The 13,125-nt window shown below is 48.1% G+C and overlaps 1 protein-coding gene across 1 annotated transcript in view; it reads left to right on the forward strand.

The window, feature by feature from the left end:
* MBOAT1 (membrane bound glycerophospholipid O-acyltransferase 1) overlaps positions 1 to 13,125 on the forward strand; it is a 119,159-nt gene that overhangs the window by 71,431 nt on the left and 34,603 nt on the right. Inside the window, 1 exon segment of the mRNA XM_075316435.1 lies at positions 11,398 to 11,453. Coding sequence (XP_075172550.1) covers positions 11,398 to 11,453 — 56 coding nt within the window.

Raw genomic sequence — 13,125 nt, forward strand, 5'->3', positions numbered from 1 at the left:
CCCCCATCACTAATCTGTAAGTGAAAGTATATAAACACACACACACACACACACACACACACCGAAAAAAACCTTTATTTGAAATAAAATACAACCCCCCCCCTCTTTCACCACTTTATTAACCCCCCAAAACACCCCTGCGGGTCCGATATAATCAACATAAGGTCCCATGACGATTACGCTCTACTACATCTGAGACACAGCACATGATCAAGGAACATGTCTGCAAGCTGTAACTGCAGGCAGAGAATGAGCTGCGATCAGCGGTGATGTCATTCAGGATAGTTGCAGTCATAGCAGAAGGAGGACCGTGGGAACCTTTCTGCTGTGACCGCAGCTAATCTGAGTGACGTCTCCTCTTATTGCGGCTTATTCTCTGCTTGGAGTTTACAGCGGGCAGTCATGTTCCTAAAATGTAAGACTCCATGTTTACATTTTAGGGAGGATTCAATGGCAGGCAGATGGCAAAATGGGGCTGTCGTTCATGGTTGAAGAAAATTATATCGGCCCGCTGGAGGTTTCCTACCCCTTCTTTACTGCGTATAATAAGAACCTTTCTGCAGCTTCTGCACATTGTGCTTCTGTTCATCCAAGAAAAAATGTCCTACCTGGCAGTGCAGGTCATCGAACATGTTAATGTCCCACCTCACGTTGATGATCCTTTATAAAAGGTTCTCAACAGAGATGCATTTTTTTTTAATATGATATTTAATTGTTCTTGTTATTTCTCTATCTTGTGTCATGTGAACATTTTTGGGACGTTTTGTAGATGTGATTTGTCAAGTGAGTATACTCTTCTTTATTCTGCACCAACTTTTTCATGTTCTCTTGTTTGTCCTTCACCAGTGGTTATAAGATACTATATAAAGGTGCCTGTTTGGTATTTTTGTTATGCTATGACTAAAGCCTGCTTTACATGGGACGACCGCGCGATTTCACAATCGATCGTACCCGCCCACGTCGTTTTTGCGTCACGGGCAAATTGCTGCCTGTGGCGCACAAACTCGTTTAACCCCCGTCACACGTACTTACCTTCTGGACGACCTCACTGTGGGCAACGAACGTCCACTTCCTGAAGTGGGAGGGACGTTCGGCGTCACAGCGACGTCACACAACCGCCGGCCAATAGAAGCGGAGGGGCGGAGATGAGCGGGACGTAAACATCCCGCCCACCTCCTTCCTTCCGCATAGCCGGCAGGTGCCGCGGGACGGAGGTAAGCTGCTGTTTATCGTTTTCGGGGTGTCACACAGAGCGGCGTGTGCTACCCCGGGAACGATTAGCAACCGGCGCCATTTCAATTAAACGAGATTATGAAACCGAGCGACGAGTACACAACTCACGATTTGTGAGCGATACTGCGTCGCTCAGAGGTGTCACACAGCCCGGCGTCGCAAGCGATGCCAGATGTGCGTCACAAAAAACGTGACCCCGACGATCTATCACACGATAGATCGTCTCGTGTAAAGCACCCTTAAGAATCGCCATTGACTCGAAATGCTTCCGATGGTGTATCTTTTTTCTCTTGTCTGAAGTATGTTTATGGATATACAGTAAAGCCAGTCAATACTTTATCTATATATATAATTACCTTATTCTGTCTGTCTGTCTGTCTTGCTCCAAAATTGTGTCCTTACGGTGACACAAAGCTGATTGGCCGCTGGGCTCGCCATGGCCCCGCCCCCCCGCACGGATTGGCTGCTCGCCCAGGCTGCGCCCCCACACGTATTGGCCGGCCGCTCGCCCAGGCTCCGCCCCACCCCCACAGATTGGCCTCTCGCCCCGGCACCCTGCAGGCATTGGCAACTCGGCCACGCCCCGCCCCCCTCATGCAATGCACGCTAGCTCTGGCCCCGCCCCCCACGCATTCCCCAAACGGACACGGTCACGGAGCCACGACTCCCAGGTGAGTACTGTACCCCCGGGAGCCCACATCAGCGTACGCCGCAAACTCAGCCGAACATACCCTCGCATTGCTGGGGCTGGCCGGCGTATGCTGGTGTGGGCTCCCGTGCGAGCGGGGGATGAGATACGCTGGTAACCATGCTAGCATAGTTACCAGCGCATCAAGGTCCTGCAGCGGCGGAACATACACACACGCACGCACATAACAGCACACACACATCAGATCACACTCACTCTCACACACACCTCACACACACATCACACACACACCTCACACACACATCACATCGCATCCACATACTCACAACATCCTGGGATATCGCTTGCTTCTCGGCGGCGATACTGTGCTGTGAGCTTCCAGGACCTGCCGGAGGATCACATGGCCAGAAGCATGTGGTATCTCCGGATGTTGTGAGTGCGTATGTGCAATATTGTCAATGTGTGTGTGCGTGAGTGTATGCGATCGGGTGTGTGTGAGTGTATGCAATCGGGTGTGTGTGTGTGAGTGTATGCGATCGGATCTGTGAGTGTCGGCAGAGGAGCACGGCGTGCTGGAGGAGGCTGGGAGGAGAGAGGCTGATCCTGGGTAAGGCTGGGATGGGGAGGCTGAGAGAAGAGAGGCTGATGCTGGGTGAGGCTGGGGTAGGCTGGGAGGAGAGAGGCTGATGCTGGGGACCGAAAAGGCTGATGCTGGGAGGAGAGAGTCTGATGCTGGGGGAGGCTGAGGCTGGGGTAGGCTGGGAGGAGAGAGGCTGATGCTGGGAGGAGAGGCTGATGCTGGGGGAGGCTGAGGCTGGGGTAGGCTGGGAGGAGAGAGGCTGATGCTGGGAAGAGAGAGGCTGATGCTGGGAGGAGAGAGGCTGAGGCTGGGGGAGGCTGAGGCTGGGGTAGGCTGGGAGGAGAGAGGCTGATGCTGGGGACAGAAAAGGCTGATGCTGGGAGGAGAGAGGCTGATGCTGGGAGGAGAGAGGCTGATGCTAGGGACAGAAAAGGCTGATGCTGGGAGGAGAGAAGCTGATGCTGGGGACAGAAAAGGCTGATGCTGGGAGGAGAGAGGCTGATGCTGGGATGAGAGAGGCTGATGCTGGGGACAGAGAGGCTGATGCTGGGGACAGAGAGGCTGATGCTGGGAGGAGAGAGGCTGATGCTGCGGGCAGAGAGGCTGATGCTGCGGGTAGAGAGGCTGATGTTGGTGCAGCATGGGGGATGGAGCACGATGGGGGGTGCGCAGTATGGGGGACGGAGCACGTTTGGGAGTGCGCAGCATGCCGGATGGAGCACGTTTGGGAGTGCACAGCATGCCGGATGGAGCACGTTTGGGAGTGCGCAGCATGCCGGATGGAGCACGTTTTGGGAGTGCGCAGCATGGCGGATGGAGCACGTTTGGGAGTGCGCAGCATGGCGGATGGAGCACGTTTGGGAGTGCGCAGCATGGCGGATGGAGCACGTTTTGGAGTGCGCAGCATGGCGGATGGAGCACGTTTGGGAGTGCGCAGCATGGCGGATGGAGCACGTTTGGGAGTGCGCAGCATGGCGGATGGAGCACGTTTGGGAGTGCGCAGCATGGCAGATGGAGCACGTTTGGGAGTGCGCAGCATGGCGGATGGAGCACGTTTGGGAGTGCGCAGCATGGCGGATGGAGCACGTTTGGGAGTGCGCAGCATGGCGGATGGAGCACGTTTGGGAGTGCGGAGTATGGCGGATGGAGCACGTTTGGGAGTGCGCAGCATGGCGGATGGAGCACGTTTGGGAGTGCGCAGCATGGCGGATGGAGCACGTTTGGGAGTGCGCAGCATGGCGGATGGAGCACGTTTGGGAGTGCGCAGCATGGCGGATGGAGCACGTTTGGGAGTGCGCAGCATGGCGGATGGAGCACGTTTGGGAGTGCGCAGCATGGGGGATGCAGCACGATGGGGAGTGCGGAGTATGGCGGATGGAGCACGTTTGGCAGTGCGCAGCATGGCGGATGGACCACGTTTGGGAGTGCGCAGCATGGTGGATGGAGCACGTTTGGGAGTGTGCAGCATGGCGGATGGAGCACGTTTGGGAGTGCGCAGCATGGGAGATGGAGCACGATGGGGGGTGCGCAGCATAGGGGATGGAGCACGATGGGGAGTGCGCTGCATGGGGGATGGAGCACGATGGGGAGTGCGCTGCATGGGGGTTGGAGCACGATGGGAAGTGCACACCTCCCCCCAACACACACACCCACCCACACACACACGCGCGCACACTGCACAACACACCACACACACTGGGAACCACAAACAACTGCCCTACACAGACACCCACACACACAGACAACGCTGCACACACACAACACCCAACACACAAACACCGCGGCACACACAAATATTCGCACATACCGCACAACACACACATTGCACAAAACATACCTGCCCCCAAAACACACCACACACACACACAAACCGCGCAACACACACACACACAACGCTACAGACACACAGCGCTCCACAAACAACGCAACACACGCAACACACATACAACACCGCTCTCACCCCCCGCCACACCCAGACAACACCCAGAACATGTACAGCGCCCTACACAAACACTTGGTAACTACACACAACAACATCTATATATATATATATATATATATATATATATATATAATTGCCTTATTCTGTCTGTCTGTCTGTCTGTCATGCTCCAAAATTGTGTCACCGTGACAGTGTCACCGTGACATGTCCTTACGGTGACACAAAGCTGATTGGCCGCTGGGCTCGCCATGGCCCCGCCCCCCCACACCGATTGGCCGCTCGCCCAGGCTACGCCCCTACACGGATTGGCCAGCCGCTCGCCCAGCCTCCGCCCCCCCCCCACAGATTGGCCTCCCGCCCCGGCACCCTGCAGGCATTGGCAATTCGGCCACGCCCCGCCCCCCTCACGCAACGCACGTTAGCTCTGGCCCCGCCCACCTCCCCCCACGCATTCCCCGAACTGACAGGGCTGTCACGGAGGTGAGTACTGTACTCCCCCCCCCCCCCCCCTCTCCCCCCCCCGCGCATTCCCCGAACTGACACGGCTGTTAAGGGGGGTGAGTACTGTACTCCCCCCCCCCCCATCCCCCATCCCCCGCTCGCACGGGAGTGGTGTGGGCTCCCGTGCGAGCGGGGGACGGGATACGTTGGCATGGTTACAAGCGCATCGAGGTCCTGTAGCGGCGGAAGATCCACACGCACACACACACACATCAGCTCACACTCACTCTCACACTCACTCTCACACACACCTCACACACACATCACATCGCATCCACACACTCACAGCATCCGGCGATATCCCTTGCTTCTCGGCCTCGATACTGTGCTGTTGTGACCTTCCAGGACCTGACGGAGGATCACATGGCCAGAAGCATGTGGTATCTCCGGATGTTGTGACTGTGAGCGCGTATGTGCGATATCGTCAGTGTCTGTGTGTGTGAGTGTATGCGATCGGGTGTGTGTGTGTCGGGATCGGGTGTGTGTGAGTGGATGCGATCGTGTGTGTGAGTGGATGCGATCGTGTGTGTGAGTGGATGCGATCGTGTGTGTGAGTGGATGCGATCGTGTGTGTGAGTGTCGGGATCGGGTGTGTGTGAGTGTATGCGATCGTGTGTGTGAGTGGATGCGATCGTGTGTGTGAGTGTCGCCAGAGGAGGGGACAGAGAGGGGCTGAGGCTGGGGACAGAGAGGGGCTGAGGCTGGGGACAGAGAGGGGCTGAGGCTGGGGACAGAGAGGGGCTGAGGCTGGGGACAGAGAGGGGCTGATGCCTGGGACAGAGAGGGGCTGATGCCTGGGACAGAGAGGGGCTGAGGCTGGGGACAGAGAGGGGCTGAGGCTGGGGACAGAGAGGGGCTGAGGCTGGGGACAGAGAGGGTCTGAGGCTGGGGACAGAGAGGGGCTGAGGCTGGGGACAGAGAGGGGCTGAGGCTGGGGACAGAGAGGGGCTGATGCTGGGGACAGAGAGGGGCTGAGGCTGGGGACAGAGAGGGTCTGAGGCTGGGGACAGAGAGGGTCTGAGGCTGGGGACAGAGAGGGTCTGAGGCTGGGGACAGAGAGGGTCTGAGGCTGGGGACAGAGAGGGTCTGAGGCTGGGGACAGAGAGGGTCTGAGGCTGGGGACAGAGAGGGGCTGAGGCTGGGGACAGAGACGGGCTGATGCTGGGGACAGAAGGCTGATGCTGCGGGTAGAGAGGCTGATGCTGGTGCAGCATGGGGGATGGATTACAATGGGGGGTGCGCAGCATGGGGGATGGAGCACGTTTGGGAGTGCGCAGCATGGGGAATGGAGCACGTTTGGGAGTGCGCAGCATGGGGGATGGAGCACGTTTGGGAGTGCGCAGCATGGCGGATGGAGCACGTTTGGGAGTGCGCAGCATGGCGGATGGAGCACGTTTGGGTGTGCGCAGCATGGCGGATGGAGCACGTTTGGGAGTGCGCAGCATGGCGGATGGAGCACGTTTGGGAGTGCGCAGCATGGCGGATGGAGCACGTTTGGGAGTGCGCAGCATGGCGGATGGAGCACGTTTGGGAGTGCGCAGCATGGCGGATGGAGCACGTTTGGGAGTGCGCAGCATGGCGGATGGAGCACGTTTGGGAGTGCGCAGCATGGCGGATGGAGCACGTTTGGGAGTGCGCAGCATGGCGGATGGAGCACGTTTGGGAGTGCGAAGCATGGCGGATGGAGCACGTTTGGGAGTGCGCAGCCTGGCGGATGGAGCACGTTTGGGAGTGCGCAGCATGGCGGATGGTGCACGTTTGGGAGTGCGCAGCATGGCGGATGGTGCACGTTTGGGAGTGCGCAGCATGGCGGATGGAGCACGATGGGAAGTGCACAACACACCACACACACACACACACACTGGGAACCACAAACAACTGCCCTACACAGACACCTACACACACAGAAAACGCTGCACACACACAACACCCAACACACAAACACCGCGGCACACACAAATATACGCACATACCGCACAACACACACATTGCACAAAACATACCTCCCCCCAAAACACACCACACACACAAACCGCGCAACACACAACGCTACAGACACACAGCGCTCCACAAACAACGCAACACACATACAACACCGCTCTCACCCCCGTCACACCCAGACAACACCCAGAACATGTACAGCGCCTACACAAACACTTGGTAACTACACACAACATATATATATATATAACAAAAATCATACATGAACTACACAATACGTAAATTCTAGAATACCCGATGCGTAGAATCGGGCCACCTTCTAGTTTTTTGTATAAATATTTGTCTGGTTCATCTGATAACGGTTGATGATCCGTGAATCTGAAAGATGATTATATAACCTGGACAATCATTGGGGAAAAGATTAAAGTGAACCTGTCACATGCAATATGCACCCAGAACCACAAGCAGTTCTGGGTGCATATTGCTAATTGCTGCCTAACCGTACCTGTATACACTAGGATAGATGAAGGGATCTTTAGAAAAAGTATTTCTAAATATCTTTTATCTTATGCTAATGAGTACAGGGACTAGTCCCAAGGGTGTTATATCCTCCGACTAGCCGTCCTCTTAGCATGGTAGCACGCCCACAGGGGTGTACTAACATGCTATTCAATGCAGCATTACCAGCATTCGCTGGGACCGTACTTCTGAATGCCTGGCACATCCAGTCATGCGCAGTAGACCTCTCTGTAGCTGGGACGCGTACCCCCGGCTTCATACTGCGCATGATCGGTAGTGCAGGGCAATCAGAAGCGCGAACACAGGTACGCGCAGCACCGCTGGTGACGCTGCAATGAATAGCATGTTAGTATGCCCCTGTGGGCGTGCTACCATATTCAGAGGGCGGACTAGTCGGGGATAAAACACCATTGGGACTAGTCCCCTCGCTCATTAGCATATTATAAAACATCTTTAGAAATACTTTTTTTTAAAAATCTCTTTATGTATACCACTAGATAAAGGGATGGTTAGGCAGGGATTAGCAATATGCACCCAGAACTGCTCGTAATTCTGGGTACATATTGCACCTGACAGTTCACTTTAACTTTTTAAGGAGGAAATTACACACACCATGGGCCCAATTAAGTTATAGCTTTTACATCAGTTTTGTTTTTTTTTTAATTCTTTTTGCAATTTCTTTTTTTCTTTGCTTGCCCCTTATTTATTATTCCATTTACACCTTTTTAAAGTTGCTTTTTATGTGATCGTCTTTTTTTTTCTCCCGATTTATCGTTTCTGATAAGTCACAAAATTTGTTGCACATGAAGTCCAGTCACCCAGCGGATTCATTTTAAGTTAATTTATAAGGATGAACTTATGCAAACAACTTGCTTTGCACATATTTAGTCTTTTAGAGCTTCTATAAACCTTCATATTTCCAAAGACACTAAGAAGTAAAAAAAGGGAATTGGCCTTTCTTAAGGTGTTTTTTGTTCTGATAATGCCCTGTACTTTACAATACAAGTCAATGGGAAGGCTCAAATAAACAGCGACAGTTAAAAACAATAAAAAAGCAATAAGGAAATAATAGTAAAAAAAACCCCACAAATAAAAAGACCATTGAGAAAAAAAGAAAAACACTCTCGGTGGAATCGCCTGCATGTAAATGACATTTTTCACATTTCCTTAGTTGGACTTGTGCTTTTTTTTTTTTATAAAATACACAATTCTCTTATAGATAATACTAAAAAATAACTTTTTGGGAAAAGAACCACCAATACTAAAATCACAACACAAAGGTTGCTTTAAAAACAACCAAAACAAGGTATTAGGCCCAAAATATTTTATTGTTTATATTCAATTATTTAAAAAAAAACATATATCCAAAACAGAATATTATAAAAAAAAAATATATAGCACGTGCTAAAATACAAAAATAGGGGGATAACTCAATGTCCACAGTCAGAGTACCATAAAAAGGTAAAAAAAAAATCCACTTATAACAAATACACAGCATAAATATAAATAAAAGATCATATTATTAATCTGGGGAGCATAAATAAATAGTATACTGTAACAAAATTAATACATTGTTAAATAATAAATCATAGCATCCGTAACCTGAATAGAGATATCCAAAAGGTCAACTTTACGGCCTGATGAATAGGTAAGTTTAATGTTAAGACCATTATCATTAAGACGAGCCATAAAACAATCCAGTTGTTCACGTTATCCCTCCCAGACAAAAATTACATCGTCAATATATCAGCTCCAATTATGTACTTTATCAATATCATCCACTGGTGAGCTTAAAAAAAACCCCAAACCTTTATATAATTATTTATTAGTAATTACTATGGCACTGCGACACTTTAAATAAATATGGTATTTTTTCCACTCTAAATCTATTTTTGATTAATATTTTTATAAATTATATTTTTTTTACATTATTTAATAATGTATTAATTTTGTTCCAGTATACTATTTATTTATTCTCCCCAGATTAATCATATGGTCTTTTATTTATGCTGTGTATTTGTTATAAGTGTATTTTTTGACCTTTGTATGATGCTCTGACTGGACGTTGTTATCCCCCTATTTTTGTATTTTAGAACATGCTATATATTTTTTTATGATACAGTATTCTGTTTTGCATATATGTTTTTAAAAAATAATTGAATATAAACAATAAAATAATTTTGGGCCTAATACCTTGTTTTGGTTGTTTTTAGAGCAACCTTTATGTTGTGTGCTTTTTTTTTTTTTATGTCTCATTATGTAATCTGTGATATATTTTTTTTCTTTTTTTTTCCTTTTTAAAATGCCATATGGTATTACGTTTGTAACCATTAAATCAATAGGACACATAAAATAAGCAAACTTGTAATATATCTTATCAATGAAATCTGCTTCTTTCTCTTCATAAGTTGACCTTTCCTTCTCAATTCATGAGTAGATCAGTACTCAGTGAATACAGACTTTCTCATTACTGAGAGAGGACATGGCAAGTGGTGCTTTTAAAATTCTATGGAAAGGGGAGGATGAGGGAGGAGCTAGAAGCAGATGCAATAATTCTGCTGCATGTTCTCCTGAAATGACAGTTACAGTTTTTTTTTTCATAGAACTTTCTGAGCACCAACTGTCATCTCCTATCTCAGTGATGGGAGTTTTTCAAGTTTTTCAATTTTTCTTTATTCAATGACAACAGATGTTAACCATGAATTGCAGTATTAGCAGGTACATATGGTTGGAATGTTTTTCTTTCCACATTTTGTACTTTTAGCCACGTATTGTTTAAATATTCCTTCTGCTTGCTGCATACTCTGCCTTTCAGCAACCTCCTCTATGTTCTGAGATTAGTAGCTTCAGTGATATGTCCGTGTGTTAATGAAGCTGTTGATGGGCACATTAGGATATGGGATATGAAGGGAGAGAGATCTGAAAAATGTATGCATTAAATTGCCTACAGTAACATGCATAGTAGACGCAATGAAGAAACATTGTGTAGTTGTATATTAAAGAGATATTTTATTATATTAACTAGCTGTAGTACCCGGCGTTGCCTGGGATAATAACTGTTTCTGTCTCTCTCCCAGTCTTTGTCTGTCCTGTCTGTCTGTCTCTGTGTGCCTGTCTCTCTGTTTCTATCCATGTCTGTGTCTGTCTTTTTCCATGTCTGTCTCTGTCAGTCTGTCTGTCTCTGTATCAGTCTCTGTCTGTCTCTGTATCAGTCTCTGTCTCTCTTTATCTCTGTCTGTCTCTATCTCTATGTCTTTGTCTCTTTCCCCATCTGACTCTTTCCCTTTCGCTGTCTCTTTCCCTTTCGCTGTCTCTTTCCCTTTTGCTGTCTCTCTCCCTTTTGCTGTCTCTCTCCCTTTTGCTGTCTCTCTCCCTTTTGCTGTCTCTCTCCCTTTTGCTGTCTCTCTCCCTTTCGCTGTCTCTTTCCCTTTCGCTGTCTCTTTCCCTTTCGCTGTCTCTTTCCCTTTCGCTGTCTCTTTCCCTTTCGCTGTCTCTTTCCCTTTCGCTGTCTCTTTCCCTTTCGCTGTCTCTTTCCCTTTCGCTGTCTCTTTCCCTTTTGCTGTCTCTTTCCTTGTCTGTATTATTACCTGTCTCTCTCTCTTTCCTTGTCAGTCTTTCTCTCTTGGTCTCTTTCCCTGTCTGTCTGTCTCTCTCTATCTGTCTCCCCACCAACATCATATTACATCGCACATAAGCTTCTTATACTAAGAATGTTCTTCGTTAGCTATAGCAACTAATCACAGCTCCTATTAATGACCTGTAGCTCCCAGCTCCATTGACTTTAATGGAGGCAGGTTTTTTGGCGAATAACTGTAAAGTGCAGGGTTAAATTTTCCCATCAAAACTTAGTCTATGACGTTCCCTGAGTCACATGAGGCGACGGTGCAAAATTTTATGATTGTAAATGCGATGGTGCGGATTCCTTCAGCGGACATACACACACTCAGCTTTATATATTAGATTGCCATTTATTTTGTGAATATGACATAGTTGTAGAGATCTGACTAATGGCATTCTACTATTTCATTTCAGTCCCTTGATGATTGTGACACAAAAAATCACAACTTTGGCTTTCCAGCTACATGATGGTAAGAAGGCATCGTATGTAAAGCTGCTAGATTTTTCTAACCTTTTAGAAACGTTTTATGATGAGGACAATAAATTTGATTAAAATATATTCTAACATATACTTTTTTTGGATAATCTTTTATTTTAGTCATTTTATGTATACAAAAATATAATAACCCTTAAAAACCTAAACTTTATTCTAACATTATAAAAACAACTTCCAATAAATCCACAAAAAAGACAATTCTAGTGCACAGGAAAAAGGGAGGAGTGTTATGATCTGGTAACCATGGAAGATTACAAAAAACTCCCATTGGTGAAAAAACACCAAGAAAACAGGAGTAGTTGGAACCTGGGCTGACCGCGATCCCCTAACTATCAGACCACACTAGAAGTAGCCGTGGAGCGTTTCTAAAAACCTAGACGCCACGTCACAGCTTAAGAAACTAGCTACACCTCACAGAGAGAAATGAGGAAATCTACCTTGCCTCAGAGAAGTCCCCAAAGAAGTAGATAACCCCCCACATATAAAGATTACGGGGATGTAGGAAAACATAATACACAGATAGGAAAAATAGATTCAGCAAAGGTGAGGCCCAACTAACTTGATACAAAGAAAAGGAAAGGAAACTGATTGTGGTCAGTGCAAAATCCCTATAGAAAAATACCAATAGTACACCGATAGTAAAAATGGCCCCGGAGGTCGAACCCCCACTAAATCAGGTACTCCTGTAAATAATGGGAGAACAAAATACCAAAAAAACACACAAAAATACAGAAGAGCAAATAATCAAGTTAAAGAGGGAGAAAATCCCTTTTCCTGCAGGAGAGCTAGCAAAGGGTGAACCCCCATGCTCACAACACAAAAGAAACAAAACTTCACCTGCAAGAAAACAGATACAAAGCAAAACAAAGAAAACAACCACCCTAAGGTGTAAACCAGGAAGCACGGAAAAAACTGAGAACTTATCTGCAGAAGTCTTGCTCAGGGAAACAGGGACGGACAGAACTCCAAGCCAGGAGTAGAGACTTAAGAATATACAATTATAACCGGCACCAGCAAGGCAAAACCTGTTCTCCCATATAGACCGGACTTGTCTGGAATAGGACTTCTCTAATTCCCAATTAACACCGGCACCTGTCTCAAGCTCAGATTCAGCTCCACTACCATTCCTGGCCACCAGAGGGAGCTTCCAAACAGCACCCACATTCACAACAGAGGAGGGTTATAAATAAACACCCTAAAATATACCTCCCTCCTGTCCACTGCCTTACGCGGAGGTCGGCACCCTAATAAACGATATGATGCCCCCACTCTCTAAAGACTATCCCTAAACTACCCTACCTCACCCTAACAGAGATATGAAAGGTGCTCATACTAAATTACAAGGTGCAAACAGTGCTCATATAAAAAACAAATAAATTGGTCCAAGAGATAATCAACAAATTCAAATTATACAGAGGTCATATATATGCCCCAGCTACACCTCACACAAATCCACATTAAATGAGGCTCTAAACCAGATAATTTTAGTGCAGGAGTAAGGAGGGTTAGGGTGAGGTAGGGCAGTTTAGAGATAGTCTTCGGAGAGGGGGGGCGCAATATCGTTTATTATTAGGGTGCCGACCTCTGCATGAGGCAGTGGACAGGAGGGAGGTATATTTTAGGGTGTTGATCTATAGATCAAACCC

Source organism: Anomaloglossus baeobatrachus, chromosome 6 (assembly GCF_048569485.1).
Source record: "Anomaloglossus baeobatrachus isolate aAnoBae1 chromosome 6, aAnoBae1.hap1, whole genome shotgun sequence".
Taxonomy (NCBI): Eukaryota; Metazoa; Chordata; class Amphibia; order Anura; family Aromobatidae; genus Anomaloglossus; species Anomaloglossus baeobatrachus.